At 48.3% G+C, this 23,500-nt stretch overlaps 2 protein-coding genes across 4 annotated transcripts in view; both read left to right on the top strand.

Annotated features, from left to right (window-relative positions):
• Positions 1–10,386, top strand: part of LOC133356477 (collagen alpha-1(VII) chain-like) — a 103,319-nt gene extending 92,933 nt beyond the window's left edge. The window contains exons 40-43 of the mRNA XM_061574008.1: positions 353–562; positions 1,460–1,495; positions 7,409–7,471; positions 10,066–10,386. Coding sequence (XP_061429992.1) covers positions 353–562; positions 1,460–1,495; positions 7,409–7,471; positions 10,066–10,266 — 510 coding nt within the window. The 3' untranslated portion in view covers positions 10,267–10,386. The remainder of the gene's footprint in view (positions 1–352; positions 563–1,459; positions 1,496–7,408; positions 7,472–10,065) is intronic.
• Positions 10,387–11,626: 1,240 nt separating this feature from the next.
• Positions 11,627–23,500, top strand: part of LOC133356529 (collagen alpha-1(VII) chain-like) — a 71,803-nt gene continuing 59,929 nt past the window's right edge. Inside the window, exons 1-4 of one of the 3 annotated variants that reach the window (XM_061574083.1) lie at positions 11,627–11,892; positions 13,314–13,385; positions 14,391–14,435; positions 16,555–16,590. The gene's annotated coding sequence lies outside the window, so the exon portion shown is untranslated. Of the gene's footprint in view, positions 11,893–13,313; positions 13,386–14,390; positions 14,436–16,554; positions 16,591–20,474; positions 20,511–23,500 lie in introns of all 3 variants that reach the window. The other 2 variants (XM_061574082.1, XM_061574084.1) reach the window with 2 other exon arrangements.

Raw genomic sequence — 23,500 nt, forward strand, 5'->3', positions numbered from 1 at the left:
TTTTGACACGACCACACCGAGTACTTTTCAGGGCCTTGAAGTGCAAGTGATGAGCCATAAGCACTGCTCACCTCATCCTTACCAGGGCTGGTCAGCCGAGACCTCCACAACGGCGGAGGAATGACCGAGCGAGGTTCACGGGAAAAGTAAATGGCGGTGGTAGTAGCAATAGAAGAGTGATAAGGAAGTGACCGACCGCCCATTAAGCGAGTGACGGGAGTGATTCAGCGAGTGCCGAATCTTCAATCAATTCGACCGCTTATGTTGAATTATTAATTGTAATTGTGCGGTGCGTGCGTGTGTGTGTGCGGTGTGTGTGGTGTGTGCGTGTCTGCTCCTTTCCTTGTGGCAGGGCCCGGTGGGTTTGCCCGGGGAGCGTGGCTTGAAGGGCAGCCGTGGGGAAGGAGGTTTACCGGGACCCCCCGGGCCTCCCGGCTCCGTGCTCACGGAGCAAGGGCCCCAGGGCCCGGCCGGGTTTCCTGGAGAACCCGGGAAACCGGGCACGTACGGCACTCCCGGAAATCCCGGCTTTCCGGGAGAAAAGGGAAACCCAGGCAGCAAGGTACGGCACAGATCCACAGATGGGACGCTAGCACTGCCAATGTCATCACGCGGCGCGTGTTGGCAAAGGGGAAAAATCAGTGTGGCCAGATGTGATGAAGTAACACGTGGACCTTTGCCGCAACTGTTAGTTGTCTTCCTAATTATTTTTTACACGACCCATCATCGGCCGAGCAGGCTTCTGGCACAGAGTTTTTCTTGTTCTGAGACCACTTTTTGAGATGCACTCCCAGAAGGCCGTGTCAAAAATGACTTTAGCGTTTTTACATTGCAAGACATTATTAACGTTCTCCACGACGACGTTGAACGATGTTTTTTGTAATAACATTGATGCCTGTTAAAATACCGTGATCTGATCAGTCACCCTTTGTCGCTGCACTACTCCTCCTGTAGCAAGCGCACAATGGGAGCAATGCGTTCAGGAGCTAAGTGCCTATGTCGAGGCTCTACTAGCCACGACGAGAGGGCTTCATCAGAGAAAGAGGCAGAGAGTTTGTCTAGTTTTGCTATCCCCCCCCCCCTCCATTAAAGGAGCGCAGACCACAATGGTGTACCACGTGGTCCTGAAGCCACTGTAGTCTGCACCCCTTCAACAGATGGGGAATAACATAAAATCAAGCCATCTAACGACTTATTGTCGTGCAAACTAAATTGAGCGCTCGGCAAGAGTCCGCTTGCAAAATTACAATCAGCCCGTGAGCGAGTTTTGTGTGAACAAGGTTACACGTTCTCACCGTTCCCCTTTCTGTGTTCCACTGCTCGGTGCTGATTTTGAACACGCCCGAGCGAAGCGAATGGCTCTTGTCGTGAGGTCGTTAAATCGCCGCTCCGAGAAGCGAGAAACAACAAATGTTCACGTTTGCGCTGTTGTTGTGTCGTTGTGTTCATCCGGCGCCAGGGAGAAGCCGGTGACAGAGGAGAGCGAGGAGACACGGTGAGTTGACCGCGAAGAGCTTCTCGCCGCTCTTGAACGTATTGCGGCGTGCGCACTCTCTTAATTATCCGTGTGGTATAATGCACTGTGGCGATTTGTAGTGTGGGTGGGGGGGGGGAGTAAGAGACAGTTTGAGTGCAGTGGTAAACGATGAAAATCCACTCGTGAAGTCGGGTCTGTGGATCACGCAGAGCGCACCGTGTGCTACGAGGAGGCTCAAGATGCACCGGGATGTCACGTGTCCAGGAACTTGCTGATCTGACACCGACACATGAACACTCATGCACACAATATACACACGCAAATATACGCACAATATACACACGCAAATATATACACAGATACACACGCAAATATACGCACAATATACACACGCAAATATACACACAATATACACACACAAATATACACACACAAATATACACACAAATATACACACAAATATACACACAGATACACGCAAATATACACACAGATACACGCGCAAATACACACACAAATACAAAGATCCCCACCCCATAGCATTTACAGACTGTTGGGGTAAGTGCTGTTAGTGAGAACCTACGAAAGGCTGGCACGACACACGCAGAGAGTGGGTGGCCAACGCCTCGCACGACCGCCTTTGTCTCCCCAGTGGGGATGTTTACACACCGCACCAGGCACTCATTTGAGGCTGAGTCGACCTAGGGGAGGAGGCTCAGGACTGGTTCAGGTAATTATCTGGTGTTGGCTGTGAGCGGAATTGAACTCGGGTTGCCAGGTTCAAAGCGTAGTGCGCTAACCGCTGCACCACCGGTCCCCGCTTTCACAAAAACACACGTACATGCAAGTTGAACACGTGCAGTCGGCTTTCGTGCCCAACATTACAATTCATAATTGATTTTCGGGCGAGGTCACGTGAGTGAACTCTGCGTCAAACACCCTCCCAGCTTCGAGAGACCACAAACCGGCGCGCTTGCGAAAATGTCAACGCTTGAGGTACGAAACAAGGTTTGAAAATGAAAAAAAAACATGCAAGACAAATACAATTAAGTGCCAACAGATTGCAGCGAGTCAAGCCACTGTGTCCAAGTGAGTTTTACCAAAATTAATTACCGCTCTGCGGGAAGCCAGCGGTTTGTCATCTTGAAGAGAGACTGACTTCTGCCACGGGCCCCCCCCCCCGGCTCCACTAAACGGAAGAGAGTAATTCTCTAGGCCTCGCTCGCCGATTTTGAATAAAAGTCTCGCGTGCGTGGCACAAAAACGTACAACACCCCCCCCCCCCCCCCCCCCCCCCCCCCCCCGTTGAACGTAAACGAGCGGCCCGGCGACAGATGTCACTTCCACGGGCGGTGCGCGCGAGCGTGCGAGCCGCCGTTACGTAAAAGCCGACGGTCATTATTCAACCCCCCCCCCCCCCCCCCCCAAAATCCTTGTCTGGGAACCAAAAATAAAGAAAACATGAAACACCATCGCCCCGGCCCTGCAGAGAAATATGGATGATCTGGGCTGCATTAAGAATGCATGCGAGCCCTCTTAAGCCATCGCTCACCGCCCGCTGCTTACTAATGGGCACAGCGGTTCACCCCTTTCCATTTGTATCGCAAGGCAGTTTGCAGACACTGCATAAAACGCCATTGCCCTGTTGCTCGCGGCATAGCATGCCATCAAATCGTTCAATTAGTTACAGCTGACAACAATGCATCTCTTTTTTACCATCTCTGCGGGGCAATGTGCTGCTGGGTCTCGGCACACAGATGCGTGCGCTAATATTGGGGAATTTCCTCGCATCGTTGTGGGATTGTCGGAATCGTGGTATCGCAGGTGGCTTTCTATGGGGGTAATTTGTCAAAGCGTGCGCCAAATTTAAAGACGAGAATATATAAATGACCGGCAGTTTTCTCAGTTGGGCCAATCATCGCTCCCTCATGGCTAGACTCATGGTCCACCTGCAGGCCGTCGACGAGCGATCTTGTGCCACACAGGGGCAGCTGCCATTGGGGAGTCCCCCAAAGGTAAAAAAAATTGAACTCTTGAGATATGTTGTTACGGCTATGAGCCCAATGGAAGCTCAAGTATTTGTTGAATCGGGCGTCGAGTCGTTTAAACGTTTAATGGTTCTCTTCAGGGTGGTTGACTACAGTCTCTGCACACTCCCAGAGAGTTTAAAATTTCCCATTTGTGCATCATCATCAAGCATCATCAAGTACCCACATCTGCTGCTGCCATGCTTTGTAGTCATGTGGTGCAGGGTTGTGGCCCCATACGCATCCCGGGAGATCACAGCCGGGGATCTTCTGCATCGGCTCTCTCACGAGGAGGTGCTTTTTCTGTAACTTCTTGCGAACTCCATTCGGCTTTTGTAACGCCACCTTCAACGATTGAAGCGTCTGAGGTTAATTTAACTTCGCAAATTACCACCTGTCAGCTTCCTCAAGTCTTCTGCGTGCATTGGCTGCCCCGCCGTATTTGCATTGTACCATGCTGCTGGTGAAATGAGCTCCCCATTGAATTATTTTTAGAATAATTTCCAAAATTGTATGAAAGATGTAAAATTCTATTGAGTAAGTAAATTAGGCAGAAAATGTCAATTTCATAATACTGACATCGCATTATCTGGTACCCTCCAACCTATACGAAGCAGCATGTGTATGTTAATGTATAGATTGTGCACTAGGGCACTGCGGAGCGATTGGGATGTTTGTGATTTATAATTCGGTTTTGGCAACAGCAATAACATTCATCAAACATGAAAGTCTGCAGAGGGTCAGTTTTTTAATCTCGGAAATTAATGTTTAAAGTGGTTTGTGCTTTTTGCAAGCTTATATCAGCCCTGATTAGAGAAGGTTATTGCCTTGGGACAAATTAATGGAATTATGTAAATTAGGGTGTGATGCATTGTGGTCCAATAATATTACGAAGCATTAACATCTGTTACGGTGCAGCTTGCCTACACCACTGTGACTCTTAGCATGAGAAGGCGAGGTGGTGGTGGTGGTGGCGGCTCACGCCTGTAATGCAGCACTGTGGAGGCAGCAGCGAGGGTTCATGGATCACCGCTCCCTTCCTGTGGGGAATCGAGGATCCGTAACCCTGGTCGTGTCAGCGCGAGGCGCTGCAGCAAAAATGTGGACTCCACCTGTTCCTTCTATATGGAATAGAGCGTTTCACCCTTACATGCGTGGTCTTTGTCTTGATGCTCTGGTTTCCTCCCAGATGTAAACACTATTAATTGGTCAATAACTCCTCAATATATAGAGGATCACAGCTTGGGCAATTGTTTGTGCCGGCTCACCGCATCAACTAAAAACTAAAACTCACAGCCATTGCCATCTTCTAAACTATTAATATATATATACATTACCAGAAGCGACCTGGCAACAAATGATAGCTCAACGAAGTGGCTTACTACGTGGACATTTATAGCAGCCAAATACTCGAAACACACATTTCTAAATGTGTGTGGGGGGGGGGGGAATCAGCTGAACTTTACGTGGGCAACTTCTTCCTTTTCTGTCATCACTTTATTTTATCCAACTCGGCACATTTCGCCATCATTCTCCAGCGCGTTCTCCGCACGCTCGCCACGCTCCGCCAGCCTCGCTCGCTCTGTTCCTCCCTCTCTCTCTCCGTCTCTCCCGACTCCCCTCTCTGCTTCTCCGTCCCACTACAGCCGTCGCTCTCTCTCGTTCCGCTTCTCCGTCTCACTCCGACTATCTCTCTCGTTCCGCTTCTCCGTCTCACTCCGACTAGCTCTCTCGTTCCGCTTCTCCGTCTCACTCCGACTATCTCTCTCGTTCCGCTTCTCCGTCTCACTCCGACTAGCTCTCTCGTTCAGCTTCTCCGTCTCTACTGCTACCCTATACTTCTTCTTCTACTCCACTGCTACTCTACACTTCTTCTTCTTCTGCTCTGACCGACTCCGTCCACCTCCCAGCACAACTCCCCGTCTCACTCTGATGCTCCCCTATTTATCCCCCTCCTCATTAATTTCCAATTAATTAACCAGCCCCCCCCCCTTGCCGCCACCTGCTCCGAACCCAGACTTACTGGCGCCACCTTGGCCTTGACAACAACAACCGGCCATCACGGCCCTGCATCCCATAATTGCCTAACGGGCCGTCTCCGTCTCCTCCGTTGTCCCCCAGCAACACCAGCACGTGTTTACAATTACCCCCCTTGGCGAGCGTTAAACCACTACAAACAAGGGGTCAGGGTCGGGATTGAACCCACACAACCTCATGTATACCAGGCGAGGTAGTTAACATCTCACCACATTGGCGCCCCATAGCTGCTGGCTGGTTCCTCCTCGTGCCTCCGAGTCGTTCTCTCTCTGTGCGAGAACGAGCGATCACTGTGCGGCGTTACAAGTTGAAACCGTTATTGTCATTGTACCATAGTTTTACGCCAATACAATACACTTCGTCAGTACTCATCACAGTACGAAAACAGCACCGGCATAGCGTAATGAGTCATCTTGCATTTATGATTATTTTGTTATGATGGGGAGGGGAGCTTATGCCAGACTAAATTAAAACGGTAAATTATATTAGCCGGCGTGCTGGCAGATTTTCACAGGGACGTCGGTTTTAAAAGCTCACACGCACAGGTGCACACACACGTGGTTACATGCTGTCTAATGAACATATGATTCATATAAGGAACACTGCAAGGGTACGTAATGCCCCTTTATGTGTTTCTCAATTACTTGTTCTTTCAACTGATAAAAAATAAATATATGTGTATTGTGCTATCGGCATCATGTTATGAGATGAAAAACGTATTCATTCGACCCGAATTAGAATTCACAACCTTTTGTTCGTAAGAGCCACGTGTCTATTTACCAGAGCGGCAGTGGCTCTAACGCCGTGTAATGTAAGTCAGAGATAATGGCACAATTGGGATGGGAGAAAAAAAAATTAAGCCAAAGCTCTCAATGGTTGATGAATGCTCCTAGCACCGAGCCGTTGTGTAACATCACTCTTTTTTTTCAGTAAATTAATCAGGTTTCTTTCCGTCTCAACTTTTATACACGTTTCGTTCTTTAATTGCGTAATGTTTAATCACAGATTCGTTTGTACTTTCATTAAAATTGATGTCATTTTCCCGTGGCACGTCCTTCCTTCAGCGTAGACAAGCGCAGTCACACTCAAAAATCAGCATTTTGTAATGAACTCTTTAGCTTTAATCAATGTCAACTTGAAGCATATTCCACCACACGTAATTAGCCGGCAAAGGATAATCATTTGATAGGCGGGGAAAGGTAGGGCTTTATTGGAGAGCATGTTGACTGCGAAATCACAACACAAGAATTGATGGGGTCAAATCCCGTTCGATGATTTGTGGCTCGGAGCAACGGGATCAGCTGGAGGTGGATCGTCACATCGCAGGATCGCCACTAGGGGAGGCCTTCATCCAGCAGGGGATTGACCGCTGCTGACGATGACGATGACTGTGTAGTTGATGGCAGAGGATCTAGGATGGCCATGTGAGAACGCGGTGATAGAAGGATAAACATGTATGGCAGTAGATGTGCATTGAACAATGAGACATCAGAGTGTATTCACAAGCCCCTTTTGTCCATCCACTGCTGGATGAGGGCTTCCCGATGCCGTGCGATAGCTGTGCCACCGTAACCTCAATGCGGGTTGATGACAGTGGGGAGCATAGATGCTGGAGTATAGTACAGTACAACAGTGGCTGTTCCTGCCCTAAGTTGACCACAGCGCAGCCCCGTAAGAGTCTGCGACAGCCTGTTTTGTGCATTGCAGTCGCCCGTCCAAGCACTATCCAGGCTCTATACTGCTTAGCTTCTGACGTGTGATGAGATTGGGCGCACTGTGGGTGAGTTGTTTGCTATACTTACTGCGCATGTTTATAAAAAAAAAAGTAATGACGATTAATGTGTTACTCGTGCCACATCTGTTGCAGGGGAGATCTGGTCCAGAAGGAGCTCCTGGTCCTCCTGGGCCTCCCGGTCCTCCAGGAATACCGGTACACTGACCCACACACACAAAACAAAAAACAAAGATGCCCCGTACAAGCCTTCACAGACTGTTGGGGCAAGTGCTATTAGCGAGCACCTATGAAGGCCGGCACGGCACACGAGGGTGTGGGCAGCCAGCACCACGCTCGACCGCCTTTGTCTCCCGAGTGGCGATGTTTGCACACCACACCAGGTTGAGTCGACCTAGGGGAGGCCCAGGACTGGCTCAGACATTCGTCGCCGGTGTTGGCCGTGAGCGGGAATCGAACTCGGGTCGCCGGGCTCGTAGCGCGGTGCGCTAACCGCGACGCCACCACTCCCTACTGAGACACACGCACTCACCCACGGTTACATCATGCGTACGTCAATCGGCAGGTTTGCTTTGTGTTCGCTTGTTGTTGGCCGCGTGCATTCTGAATCCACGTCTCTGCCCAGTGTTTTTGACAGTAACTTGTTAATCTCCGCGGGCTCTCGAAGGCCTTGCTACCGTCACTTGCACACAACTCCAACCGTGTGGCACCCACGCACCCGCGTGGACTACCCCAACCGGTGCCACTTCCCACCGCCTCAAAGCCCCCGGGGTGTTGCGAATGGCGTGAAAGGGAGTGCCAAAGCAGGCGTGTGGATCTGGCATGAACAATTTTCAACGCTACGCCCACCACATCGCCAATTTATAACTGCAGTGCTTGCCACAGCACCGTCCTGTAATTATCGGCCGGATGCAATTATTGTTTTTTTTTCTTTCTCCGAATTGTGCCGTTGACGTCGCAAAATCCACATCTCAAGTCCCTCCTGCACGACTCGTAGGTAGCCGCATTGTAGGTCGGTGTTCTTCTTGCGGTCGCGGTCAGAGGACGATATCCAAATCAAACCAAATTCAAACGAAGCTTGCTTTTTATTTTATTTTACCAGGTTAAGCAAACTGGAGCAACCTGGTCACAAATGATAGCCAGGGCCGGATGAATATTTTGTAGGCCCCTGGGCTACCGGCACTGTGAGGCCCCCAGTAATATTTTCAAAAGGAAAACAAAGTTAAAATAAAAATACTATTTGTTTTTACACGGCTAACAACAAATAAAATTCAGCCATTCACGAGTGAAATAACTTTTCACTTCATCTCTGGAGGCCCCCTCCAGCTGGTGGAGGCCCCTGGGCTGCAGTCCCCAAAGTCCCGTGCCTTGACCCGGCTCTGATAATAGCTCGTCATCATCGAAGTGGCTGATATCATCATCATCATCATTACACGTGCGAATTAATAGTTGCAGCCCAATAATCTTAAGCGCATGTTGTTTCTAAAATTCGAGGAGGGACAAAACCGGAGAAACCCGGAGAACAATCCTCGCGACCAACACGGGGAGCGAGAATATGCAGACTCCAGATATACAATAGGGGTCCGGGGTCGAACGCACAACCTGCTGTGTGCCAGGCGAGGGAGGCAACATCTCCTCGCCACTCAACCGTCACATCATCGAGATGAAACTCGGCCTCTTTGAATTCCACCTTCTCTGGGCAGACCTCGATGATATGGATGACTGTCTGTTGGGCAGTACACCCTTGTAATTTTCTGCAAAGCGCGTTCATCACAAGGCAATCAAAATGTAAGTGTTTAATTTTTAGAGCTGAAGAAATACAAATTTATCGGGAAAAAATCTAATATTTCAGTCACGAGGAACTCATTGCTGGTTACATTTGAGAACCCAGCTTTAATTACAGGTGGCTGAAACATGAATTCAAATTTAAGGACCTCAATATAATACTGAAAGAAATTAAGCCGACGTTATCACTCCTTCACGTATCTGTCCCTCGACACATCCCATCAGACACGTAGCCTCACGGGAGTGTATAATTTCAGCAGGATTGGCTTCACGCAAACAGTTTCACATTACCATCGTCTCAATGAACCGGCTCTTTTTAATTTTTCTCATTTCAACATTGCCATCGCTGCACTCCGACACCGCTCTTAGCCTCCCGAGCCATACGGCTGCGTCGCGCCAAACGTGAACCCGCTGAATCATTCATTCATGGGAATTTGCCACACAAGACTGTTTGCAACTCACGCATATCGATGTTATGCTAATTGAACGTGGCAGTTTAATAGGGGAAGGTGGGTATGATGTTAAAGCGAGACAGTATCCTGTGTATGTCGTGCTTACAGTCCGCGCGTGCTTGTGTGTACGATGCACAAGTGGGGAGCTGGTGGCACAGTGGTTAGCACGCTGCATTTTACAAAACCCCGGCCACACGAGTTGGATTCCCGCTCACAGCCAACGTTGGCGACGATTATCTGAACCGGTCCTGAGCCTCGCCGAGAGTCAACTCAGCCTAAAATGAGTACCTGGTGCGGTGTGTAAACATCGTGATCTTTATTTTATTTTATTATTTTATTAATTTTGATCTTTTACCTACGTGACTTTACCGAAAACACCTAAGAATATATGTAAACATCGCCGATAGGGAGACAAAGGCGGTCGGCGCATGGTGCCGGCCACCCACCCCCTCGTGCGCCGGTGCCGACCTCCATAGGTGCTCACGAACAGTACTTGCCCCAACAGCCTGTTGAGGCTACGCGGTGAATCTGTTTTCTTGTGTATCGTGTGCACAGGCCCTGGAAGGCTCTGGGTTGCTCCCATACCCAGGGGAGAGTGGATTCATGGGTCCTCAAGGACCAAAGGCAAGTGTCTCCTTGACTACACAAGCGCCCACCCACTCATTCATGATGAAGGTTTTTTGGGTTACATTGCGTTGGTATGAATGTGTCGTTGACCCACCGCTACCTGACACAGCCAACCGGGAAGGTTTTTGACGTAAACACAACGTGCAAATTAGTTACTACTTCAGCCCACCGGTGTGTTGGAAACGAAATCCACAACATTTACAATTTGAGTACGCCGTTTCGCTGGTAATTGCATCCAGCATTATCAGGCGATTTTTGCCAGAATTGTCACAGAAGCCGACGTGTCAATCTCACACACTCATTATTTTCTTCATTCATTCATCATTGTCATTCGTTGATTTGGTTATGCATCTGTTTATTCCGTCGTTCATTCTCCAAGCCAGTCATTCATTCATTTGGTCATCCACACATTCAGTCATTAATTCATTAATCCAACCAACGATTCATTAATTTTGTCCATTCGTTTGGAAATTCATTCATGTAATATCTCTAGTTTGTTTCAAATCAACGGTTCCTTTCTCATAACCATTCTGCATATGTAGGCATTTAAGTGTGTTTGTTTGCTATGTGTTGAATTGCCATTCTATGTGTGCTAGCTGTGCAATAAATGCGCGTGTACTGAACTTCCGTGTGTGTGTGTGGGAGGCGTGCGTATGGGGAGCGGTGGTGCGGTGGTTAGCGCGCTGCGCTTCAAACCCGGTGACCCGAGTGATGATTATATGAACTAGTCCTGGGCCTCCCCTAGGTTAGCTCAGCCTCAAATGAGTACCCAGTGTGGTGTGTAATTGTCGCCACTAAGGAGACAAAGGCGGCCGTGCCGACCTTCATAGGTACTCTCTAACAGCACTTGCCCCAACAGTGTGTTAAAAGCTATACGGGTGAGCTTTGTCTTTTATGGCTTGTGTTTGGGTGTACATGCAGTGGCATAGTTATCCAGAGTACAGGCAGTGCAACTGCATTGGGGCCCATGGGCCAGAGATAACCGTGTGAATCATCAGCCTGACAAGCAGATAGCAAGGATGTGGGTATAGCAGGCCTTTGCGGTTAAGTCGCACAGGTGACCCAGACAGATGCTCGAAATTTCGTGGCAAGACAGTACAAGCCAGTGTTCTTCACTCATTTTCAAGGGGGGTGCCACTTTTCGCTAATAAGACGTGATCAGTGGGAGGGCGGCCACACATTTGAAACCATTGGGGGTTTTACCGCAGCACGACGATGATGACGATGGGGGATGTTGTCACGTGTTGTGTATTGTCGGGTGGCCGCACGTCAGGGGCCGCACTAAAGGCCACCATGGCCCGCCATTAGCCCACGGCCTTGCCATGAAGACCACTGGTATAAGCAATGCAAAGGGCCAGGTGAGCGTTGTAGATATGATTACGGTTGCGCTGGGTGGGACACGCGTGTGCAGGATGGCGAGGCGGCGGGCGGGGGCGGCGGGGAGGTTGTGAGCGCCGGCGACCAGCGGGAAGAGAAGACCTAAGAGCAGATGGTGGGAGACTGTTAGGTTGTTAGTTCAGCTCTCGGAGGTTGCATGTCTGCTGTCCAGCAGATGCGGGATTCGGCAGAGGGTAGAAAGCGTTGGCGGGGAGTGTTGGGATTAATGGCTTTGGCGGTGACGTCCTCTTGACATTGAAGTGAGTTTAGTTCCGTCCTTGTTGTCGTTGTCATTATCGTTGTTGTTGTTTGCGTGTGTGGTTTGTCTTTTAGGGAGACACGGGGCCGCCCGGATTGGTGGGATCGCAAGGCGACAAGGTGGCTCACGCACACACGCCACACAGAACGCTTCGCTTACAAACTCTCCTGGGATATTGCACGTGGCAATTTGTTTCCTTTTCGCATTGGCTGGCAAGGCTTATAGACTGAATGCCTCGTTTGGCGATGCACCGGATAACTTCCTGGGATGATGCAAATCCACACGTGGGATGATGTGTGCCCTCGTTCGCTCGGAACTTGCCCGGTGATGTCATGAAGAAGCGGCCTTGCGGTCTGAAAGCATGAGAGGCCAAACACATTGGCGATCATCGCCGCCTATTTTTTAAGTGGCTTACTGACCATTGCCATACTTTGCACTCCTCTATCGACTTTTGTTTTGGTTGTTGTTGTTGTAACTTTCTGATCCGCCCTTACTGGACGTCTGTGAAAAATAGCTTCGTAACTTATCGGATTCCTCCCGGATAAATACAGATTCTGATTCTGAGACTAATGCCCGTTTGCAGGCCATGCACTGAGTCACATAGTTCCCACAGGGAGAGCTGCCACTGGGGGTGCCCTTTCATAAGTTTGCATGCTTCTCTCGACATGGTCGCGTGGAATGTTCTCAAGGTCCTTCCAGTTTTTCATTTCCACATTTAAAATCCACGTGCGTTTACAGAGTTTGGCTACACATGATAAGCCACTTCGTTGGGCTATCATTTGTGGCCAGGTCGCTTTTGAAAAATTAGCTATATAGCTCAGTGGACCTTGCCTGGTTAAAGAGAAAACATTTTTTGTTTTTAGTTCATGCGGTGAGCCGGCACCAGCAACAGTTTAGTTTTAGTTTAAATGTAATATCTCTGAGATGCCCCAGGATATGGGCCACTCTATCAAATTCAAAACCTTTTCATCATCATTATTTACATACAGTAGATGTAAGAGGGTATTTGGCCTTCTCCTTCATGCTGCACAAAAGTCTTGAAAGAGGTGGGCATACCCCTCATCTACCCCACCACCACCACCACGCGCGACCTGCCGATTGACAAACTGTGGCGTACGTATTGCGGGTGGATTCAAGAATCTCGCCCAGTGGCTTCAACCGCCGCTCCGGCAGATAGAATCGACCCGTCGACCGCCGTGTTGCAAGTCCAGCATGGACGTTGACCGTTACACCCCCACCGACAGCGTCCCATTGGCTGTTGGTCGCCGTCACATTGACCGTTACACCTCCACCGACAGCGTCCCATTGGCTGTTGGTCGCCGTCACATTGACCGTTACACCCCCACCGACAGCGTCCCATTGGCTGTTGGTCGCCGTCACATTGACCGTTACACCCCCACCGACAGCGTCCCATTGGCTGTTGGTCGCCGTCACACACGTGACACCTGTGGACAAGGAGCTTCGTGGCTCGTGGGGTTCCTCCGGTACGAATGAATGTTCTGAAATTGCTCGCTCCGTTTGCTTTTCCTGCCAAAAACAGGGAGAGGTCGGGCAGAAGGGAGAGAAGGGAGACCGTGGCGAAAAGGGGGACAAGGGGAAAGATGGCGAGGAGGTAAGCGGAGTTGTGTTTGTGATTTAGTCCCCTTTTACTGATCTGCGTTGATCTGTTTTACATTTTTGGACAATTACGTACATGCACGGTCCTTTTGTCAGTCCACTGCTGGATGAGGACCTCCCCACAAACGTTGTGCGGGGTCGTGTGTGTCTATTGATGAGACTCCACCACGCTGGTCAGCGCGGGTTGGTGAACACAGGGAGCGTAGACGTTGAGCATAGTATAGTACAACCCAAGTAATATTTTTACTAAGATAATCAATTCGCTGCACATGAGAACACGATTGAACCACAGCTTCCTCAGGACACAAACGTGTGTGTATGTTTGTGTAGACTTACACATGCATAAAAAAACAAAGATCCCCCGTATAGCCTGTAACAGACTATTGGGGCAAGTGCTGTTAGCAAGCACTTAAGAAGGCTGGCACAGCAAACGAGGGGGTGGGTGGCCAGCACCACCACCGCCTTTGTCTCCCTAGTGGCGATGTTTCACACCACACCAGCTACTCATTTGAGGCTAAGTCGACCTAGGAGAGGCCCAAAACAGGTTCAAATATAATCATCACTGGTGTTGGCCGTGAGCGAGAATCGAACTCGGGTCACCAGGTTTCGTAGTGCAGCGTGCTAACCGATACACTACCGCTCACGCATGAAGACACACACACACACACAGGCTTAAATGAGCACCTGGTTCAGTGTGTGATATCGGCACTGGGGAGAATAAATCAGCCAGGCATGATGCTGGACACACCGTCGCCATCAGGCGCCATGCGAGCCTTCAGAGGCGCTCACTAACAGCACATCTCCCTATGTTCCGAAAGGCTAAACAAAGCTTCTTTGTTTGCTTGCCAAGGGCCTTTTGAAAATGTATTGAACGTTATGATCTTGGCGTGCCCTTTGCTACTTTGCATGCGGTCCGACTTGCACCCAGACATTCATTATCGAGATATCTTGTCTCTGTGTTGACTCGGTGCATGTCTGTCCATTTCTGTTCATCAACCAGGGAATTCAAGGTGACCCGGGGGAGGATGGGAAGGACGGCAAGCCTGTAAGTCAGCCGGAAGCGGCTCATTCTCCTTATCTGCGCTCGTAATCCGGAACTTTCTGGGCTTTCCCCTCTCAACTCACTCTACTCCCCTCCCCTCCACGTGCCGTCTGCTCCATCAACCAAAGATGTCTACCGAAGTACCCTGCCCCTCCCTCACCCGGCCAACCTTGGCTCAGTTAGAGGTCGCTCCTTCTCCTCTGCTGCCCCCAGTGTCTGGAACTCCCTTCCCCCAGCGATCCGTGCTGTAGACTTCCTGCGCATGTCCACGGTGGCGAGATGTTAACTACCTCACCTGGTATATCGGAGGTCGTGGGTTCAATCACGACGATGACGCCTTTATATTGGGAGTTTGCGTGTTCTCCCCGTGGTCGCATGGATTTTCTCTGGGTCCTTCCAGTTTTTCCCATCCACATTTAGAATCAACGTGCGTTTTCAAGTATTTGGCTGCTATAAATTTCCACGTGGTAAGCCACTTCGTTAAGCCATCATTTGCGGCCAGGTCACTTCTGAAAAAGAGCCGTAGAGCTCAGTGGACCTTACCTGGTCAAATAAAAAATAGTTTAATATATATTTTTCTATTATTTCCCTTCTACGTGACTTTACCGAAAGAACCAAGAAGATGAATCCCTGCAGTCACGAAAGCTTTAAATCGAAGTTTAATAGTTTATAAGTCCAGCTTCACAACCTTCCTCTTCTCCTCTGCCTCTTTCTTTCTCAACAACAAAAGTAAACACGTAAACGTGCCTTCCTTTTTCCCAGCATGCCCCACGTCCCACCCTGCCCCATTCCGTGGCTGCGTCGAGACGCGGACCCTCAGGGCGCGCCGCGCACAACTCCGGACTGCGTGGCGTGCGTTGCGTCACCGCGTTCAAAATGTAATGTTGCTCCACAGAAACCAAAAAAAAAAGGCCCAATGCCTGCGCTTTGGTCTTTGATAGGATGTTGGGGAGTGAGTGACACGTGTCGCTCCATCATACGCGCGCCCATGTTGGAGGAACCCGGTTATAGATCGTGGCACGCTCAGAAACAGGAGCTGGGGGGGGATAAAAAGTTGTCTCATATAATGTAATCGCAGAATGGTGTTGCATGTTTTCTGTCTCGTGGGATCTCTGACCAGTTGGCAATGTAGTGAAAGTGCTCGGCTCACAATCTAGCCTGGGGTTAACTTAAAAAGGATGTTTCCTGGACCTCGCCATAGGAATGGTAAATTTTTATGGCCGCTGGCTAGAATGGAAAGGAGACGTTTTGACGTTGATCGTTACATCGTTCAAACGAATGAGAAGCAGCACTCAACTCCATTGATGGCGCTCATGCGCTTGTGTTAATTCCATAGTCCTATGGCAGGTGCTAGACTCTGATATCAGCCAATCCAACGGTCGCTTCCGGCAAAACGGTGCTGCTAATTTTATTGGCCCCGGAAGGAGGATGATGATGAGGGCGATGACAGAGATGGTTGATGCAGCTGCTACTGTTTCTGCTCAAGATGATGATGGTGATGATGTTGAGAATGGAAATGAAAACGTTGATTGATCAAAATGATGTGAAATTGGTGGTAATGGTGATGATGACAGTGGTGGAAAATTGTGATTATTGATGATGAAAATGATGGTGGCAGTGATGCCGATGAATCTTGCCGTGGCTGCTGCTCATGATGATGACGCTTACAGCGGCATTAAGATAACGATCAGTTTTAAGATGGTGATGAAAGTTGTCGTGTGATGATCATGATGAAGATGGGAAAGTCGTCACGGTGACGACAGTCGTCACGGTGACGACAGTCGTCACGGTGATGACAGTCGTCATGGTGACGATCGGCTGAGTCAACCACTCCACCTATTTGTGAGTCGAAAGCTCGAACCACAGCACCACCCAACTCCATTTTAAGCGTGAATGTCGTGTGTAAACGAGCAACGTCGGGCGGACGTTGGCATGTGGTTGAAACCTTTCCGCTCAACGTTGGCCCGACGTTACGTGTTTACTGGGTTCCCACTCGTCGGCGCGCTTGCCGTACGTGTGTTCTCTTCCCTCTGTCAGTCGCTCGCTCTGTGACCTCCACCCCCTAAGCCCCCCAACCCACCTCACCCCTTACCTGTGCCGGTGACAACGTTCATATTTTCAGGGAGCGCGTGGCTTTCGAGGTCCCCCAGGTCTGAACGTAAGTGGCTGCAGGAAGAGTGGACGTGGAGGAGAGGCGACGCGCGGAGAACACACACCCGCACACACGCGCACACACACACGCGCACACATACACACGCGCACACATACACACGCGCACACACACGCATGCGCACGTGCGTGCGTGCATGTGCATCAGCCCCCTATGTTCACAGGACTTTATCGAAATTGTTCGAGAAAATTACAATAACAGCAAAATTGGACCGAGGCAATTTGAATAGGTATACAATTAAGTGCACGTGCGTTGTACGTGTGCTTGTATGTACGAGCAGTGGGGAGTAGTGACCAATCGTGACCGCAGTGATTTTTTGTTTTTTAGTTCCCACCACGCAACTGTTGTCACCTGGGTTCAATTGCCAGACTGCGATGATCCACGTTGCCAGTTGCCAATCGGTGTAAGAACCTGTCTTGGGGCGCGCCTAGGTTTACTCATCCCAAAATGAGTACCTCGTGTTTATTGTGTATCTAAAATGTGGCACCACGGTGGCTAGGAGATGTTAACTTTCTCACCTGGTATACAGGAGGCCGTGGGTTCCATGTCGACCCTTCGTCATTCCTAGAGTGAGCAGAGCGACACCGTGACATTTCTAATTCATACAGAGGTCACCAGAGGTCACCAGAGGTCGCCAGACCCGAGAGGTCACCAGTTCAGTCTCCCAGCACGGCAGTTGTAGCAACTGATCCTCATGGCGGTACCCGGGGTAGCAAATAATACAAAATGGCAATTAAATATTTTATTTCTGGGACACTATTTTTCCAGGGGTGTGCTTAACTCCGCGACTGGGGTACCAATCAATCCGAAATCAGTGCCACACTCCGCGATGTCGAAACGCAGCGAGGACGATTGCGCCGAAACCCTGAAGGCTCGTACGCACCGTAGTGGTGCATCGTGTACAGCTCGTCGAGATGAGTCGATTGGCTCATCGCCGACCATCAACAGACTAAAAATTACTGCACCACGGATATAATGCGAGAGCCGGCGTACTATCATACCCCGGGGTACCGCCATAAGGTTAAATTCTAGAATTTTTCATAAATTTCCCCCGACCCCACTGTGAGCCTCTGTCCATCCAGCAGTAGATAATGGACACACCGTAGTTATTTGGTAGGTTCCGTGTGGTGGGGTCAAGTGTGGGTACTTCCGCTTCGACCAAGATGTCTTGCCAGTGTGGTAGAGTAGGCCAAATACCCTCTGGACGAGGCCCTTCTGACAGCAGGGGCGTGAGTGAGCAATTGCAGGACTGCACCTTTACTTTCGCCACCTTTAAAAAAAAATTATAAACCGTCAATTTTTTACAATTGGAATAAGTGAACATTTCAGCCAGCTTTCCAATTACAAAGTGTTCATAGTAAAATATTACATGGTAAACGTTTTAAAGCTGTGCTGTTAAAACATACATTTAATGTTTATCGACGTTTAATTTTCGAACTTATCAGAGTTATAACGTTATCACAACAGATTAGAGGATTTAATATATATATCCTGTGAATACCAGGGGGCTGATTCCTCAATTAACCCAAATAACTCGAATGTATTCCGTTACCCACAAACCCCCTTGCTGAATAATCTGTTTAATCTCTTCTGTCGGCAGAGCCTTGCAAGTTTTCTGCGTAGAAAGATGCCGCCTGAATATTAACATATTTCCTTCCTTTCAGCATCAACAGAATCCCCTCTTCACAATTTGTATTACTTTTTTATATAGAAAAACACATTTTCAAATTATTTGATTTCGAAAAATGTTTTGTTAAGTAATCGCGATTGTAATTTCCTTCCCTTTCTTGTTGGTAAATGCGTGACAATTTGGCGGCTGAACCAAATTTCTCCCCATGGGGGGGGGGGGGGGGGGTTATGCAGCGATTTTCACCGCTGAATCATTTTTGCCGTAATTGTCATAATTAAGAAATGGGAGAAAGGCAGTTAAAGCAATTTCACTTTGAACCGAGCAACGTGCACGGTTATTGTCCTCTGGGCCCTTCAATTTACGTACTCGCTAGAAATCCACACGCCGTGAGCTCCCACGGTAAATTAGCGAGCGGTATCTTAACCCGTTGAGAAAACGGGTACCTCTTTCGCGAGAGACATCCGAGTTTTAAGACCAAAATTTGATTTATTTAAACGCAAAAAATAACATCTGGCTACATTCAGGATTTTTCCATTTCAATTTTCTCTCCTGCAAAAGCCTCACCGGGTAATTTTATTCATTTTTTTTTAGTTTTTCTTTCCCCAATTGCATCCCGGTGTAATGTCATGAGCCGAACAATCCAAATCGGGAAACTCACGAAGCAGCAGAACTCTTTGTGTCGTAGAATGGCCCACAGAAGCAGAGATGTCTTCGAGTGACCGCTGTCCCACACAGTGCTGCGTGGCAGCACTTTTCCACCTACTCTTCCACACGGGAGTAATGTCCATCGCTTGGCGGTCAAACTGCCTAATTTATTTTCATTTCTGAAATGTTGCCACGTTTAAGTGCCGAACCAAATTTTTAATCCGATTTCTTTTTTATTACTATTGTGCAATCCCACTGAGACTTAAGAGCAATTTGCAGCACTGCTGTGTATAGGATGAATGGCCAAAATGCAATGGTCGTCACGCGCCTCTGTGCCTTGTCTTGACTCCAAATGCTCAGAGTTCTCACAATGGCCAAGTCCAACACAGCCGACAGAACTCTGTTTGAATTCTGGTTTCAGCCGCCCGTGAACAGCGAGCTGGTAATCTCGGCATTGTTAAAATAAAATCTATTTCAGTTTGTCGTATAATTTGGCATTTTGCGGGGAACTCATATTGAAGGTGTTGCCGTTTCTTGTCCTTAGGTGACTTCAGAGGTAAATAAAGTATACATTCGTGAAGCTAATGGTGGCCCTGAAGTGCAACACTTCATGAATGGCTTTCCGCTTGCTGTGAGATTTCCCAATGGATTATTTTGGCTCACAACATGACACCAATAGCAACTTTTGGGATATGATTTTAAGCCATAAAATGTGCATTTTACCAACGTTTTAGGGAAAAAAACGAATGGCCGCTAAATTTTACCAATACATACCGAAGACGCCATCGTCGTCGTCATGGTAACCGTTAAAGAAGGGTGGGCTTGGGCAGGGATGAAGGCCATTGGACGAGACTCGAGATTGAATGTCGCCTAAAGGATGAACACCGTGGAGACAGAAGCGATGAGATCGAAAGTTCCTGTGTAAAATCGAGACGGATTGTGGCATCACAGAACGATATAACGGATGGCGATACCATAAAGGGGAGGCCTTCATCCAGCAGTGAGAAAGACAGTATGGAAAATGTTGAACTTCTTTCGCACCGTGCGTAGCCAACCGTGCTAATCGCAGGAGCGGTGGAAGGACAACAAACTAAACGCACAAAAATAAATTCGTTTTCAATTCAGGAATGAGTATTCAATCAGTGGCCGATTTGCAGCATAAATGCCTGTCACAGACATGCCTTCCCTTTTTTAGATCTCTCTTGCAAAGACAATTTCTCTCGAAGCGTGTCTCCCACTTGCGTATGATTGAATTAATTTAACGGCTGAAATTTGAAAAATAATTTGGTGTAGCTTTGTAGAAATCCGCACATTATTTTCACCGTTTTGTGCCACGCAGACTTAATTGCGATCGCGCAAGGAGTACAAGCGCTGCAGAGGAGGAGGAGAATGATTTCTTTAACGTGCATGTGCATCTTAAAAGTAACAATCATCTTAAAGCCGCAGGTGACATCATTGTGAGCACAGATGGAGACGACTCATTAGTAGGTTTTGGTGGAAAAAACAAACCCAAGAGGACTAAAGTCAATTTTTTTCTGCCTTTTTTTTATCTAACTTCCTGTTTGCTGAATTTTGCATGACGTTCCCGCATGATCAGGGATTTCCTGGCTTCCCAGGAGCACTGGGCCGCCCGGTATGTCGCCTGCAAATTATTTATATTTCTCCCTCCTTTGTTCTTAATTAGTTTTCACCTTTTACTGAACGCTCGAGCACTAACACCAAGCCAACAGGGTGGAGCCACGCTCAAAGTGCACCACTCGAAAGCTTTCTGAGTTGGGGTCTACTCAGAGGTATTGGTATGAGTTGGGTCTACTCAGCCCCATAATCACCACCACCACCATCGTTGTGATCATCATCAAACTCATTAGCACATTTGGTAAACGTGCCATTCTACTGGTGCAAGGCTACTAGTATCATAAAGCCGTTGTGTTGACCTCCCCCCGCACCTTCAATGAGCACGGTTGGCTACGTACGGTGCGAAAGAAGTTCAACATGCACACAGACGAGTCGACACTGGCGTTAATTTCTCAGTCGGGAGCGACGTTGCTGTGAATCCCCAGTTGAGTAATTCGCGGCTAACTTTTCAAATTTGAACCGTAATGCTGGCTTACGTTTGACGTAGGCCACGTAGTAGTGAGTATTTCTTCTCTCAAGGTATCAGGGTTTCACCATGCACTGAATCTCACTTGGTCTCTAACCTCTTATAAAACGTCGCCTGGTCATCCTCTTGGTCCACAGGGTTCTTGTGATTGGATAGTGCCTTGTTGGTCACCACCCCCTGAGTCTGATCGGTTGTTTGTCCAGGGTAGTTCCACCCTGTGGGAAAGTCAGAAAGTGATTGTCTTTTGGTAAGACTGGGCCCTCATCATAGAAATGTGGAATTTCCACCACTGACTCAGAGCCATCAGCAGAAATGAGGACTGCCCGATGGAGTGTTCAGTTGAACGAGATGATTTCTCGCACCTCCGATTAGCGTGCAAACGAAGTTCAACATGCACTAACCGATGTTTCTTGCAATAATTAAAGATGTTTGTTTCACCAGTAATTGTTACCTGCCTGTAGAGTCTGATAACGGCCAAGCCGGAGACATCTATCCAACACTGCTGGATGCCTGGGCTTGAGTCTCAGTCTCAGCCACTTGAAACCAGAGCCGGATTCTCCGTAGCAAATGAGCTTCATGTCCTCGGCTCATTTACTGCCGATGGCGCAACATTAGAAAACCATCACTGCAAATTCGGTTGGTCCGCATCATTATAGCCCGGCCTTGTGAGATAACATTCGTAAAATATTACCGGCGGATTGACGCGTAGAGCACCACATTTTATGGAGCGTGAATGAGCACCGTTTAATGTCCACCTATTGTAGCAAGCCTGGAACTCGGGGTGCCGTGCTTATCATCTGCCAGATTACCCATTCTCCGATGTGATCAAACGAGCCAATGCCGACTGTAGGAGTCCCCGAAACCGCTTCGTCTTGGTCTCGTAACAACAACCCCCGTGGAATGCAAATTGTAATATAATTGGCGCCACAGTAAAAAATATATATTTCTTAACAAAACACTCGTATATAATTGCCACTGTCCTTGTATTTTTTTGCCAAGTAATTAAGTATTGGTAATTTTTATTGCATGGTTCATATTACGGCGGGTGGGTTGTTACGTTATTCCTCAACAGAGCGAGAACAAAAGCAAAAAGTAGCAATATTTAAAATTTGAAAATAACTATAACACGAGACGGCCGTCAGAAGTCGCTCGCGTGATTTTCATTAACGCGGGGTGGCCCGCGTGGAACAAACAGCCCGGGCACATCCCCCCTCAACAGCCTTGACTGGAGAGCTGTCGGCATCTGCCGCGGCAGTCGTTGGTGCTTGTGAAATTAAAAACTCCCCTTGGTCAAATCTTATCAGGGGGTTTCGCGTGAGCGTCTCCCCTTTCCAGCAAGCGCTGATTATTCGAATCGGGAAAAAAAAGGAATTGTAAAATCGCAGTAACAGATTTTTCTTTTTGCCCGCATTCAATTTTCGAATTGAATTGTCGTACTTCCGAGGAAGCAAATTTCTTATTGTTTTACTGATGATGACAATCATGTATCGGGAAGAAGAAAAAACAGTAGGCCCTGTGTGTGTGCTGGCTTTACGGTTCAAGTTTGCCAAATTTGAAAAATACCCAAAAATGTATCACTTGCGACAACATAGCAATCGACCCCCATTGTGAAAGCGAGCAGGACCCTGTTTAAAAAAAAAGTCTTGACACTCAGTGATGTGCTCTCCTGTGTAAATAAATGTTAAGTGGCAAGGCACGTGACTGAAAGCAATTTCGGAGTTTGGGTTGCTTCTGCCTTAGAAGTTCGAAAGCAATTGAACCCGGTGTCGTTTGGCCAACGCAATTCTCTCGTACGAAGCGGGAGCGGTTTTTATCTCTCTCCCTTTCTCTCTCCCTAATTGGCAAACAATATACAAGGCTCGTTGGGAGAATTTGACCGAATATCTCAACGCATGACCCTCCCGGATTTTTTTATTTATTTCATGATGCCACTTCGGAGAGCAGCTTAAAAAGTATCCGGATAACTTTTATTTTTACATGATATGTAAAAAAACTCAGATTTGACATTTAAAAATAATGCACTCTGAATTTAAAGGTTTATTTTGGTCCCTTTGTTTTGTGATTGTGTTTATTTTAACCAGGAAACTAACACAACTCTGATGCGATTGCATAACCACAGGCCTGCATCGTGATACGCATGCGTTGGCTGCAACTCTTACATCAAACCCAAGCCACTCACATAAAGCATTCCCATATTTTTGTATCGCTTTTTCAAATAATTGCGATGATTTACAAAAGTTTTTTTCTTCCAAATGTAAACGGCTGTTGGGAGGCTAATCCACGGGCCTTTGTTAATCCACTGCTGGATGAGGGCCTCTGCACCCACCATGCACGGGACACGGGTGATTATTTAGCCATACCTCGCCACGCTGATCAGTCATTGCCGGCTGGTGAACACGGAGGGCATTTATTAATGCGGCCGCACGGCAATTTGAGTACGGCCGTTGATGCTGCAGCACTGCCCATTGCTGCCCACAACATGTCCCCAGCGGAGCCGCCTGATGTTCGCTAAATTATTGTAA

This window comes from Lethenteron reissneri, chromosome 54 (genome assembly GCF_015708825.2).
Source record: "Lethenteron reissneri isolate LAM-NWPU_2019-01 chromosome 54, ASM1570882v1, whole genome shotgun sequence".
NCBI classification, from domain to species: Eukaryota; Metazoa; Chordata; class Hyperoartia; order Petromyzontiformes; family Petromyzontidae; genus Lethenteron; species Lethenteron reissneri.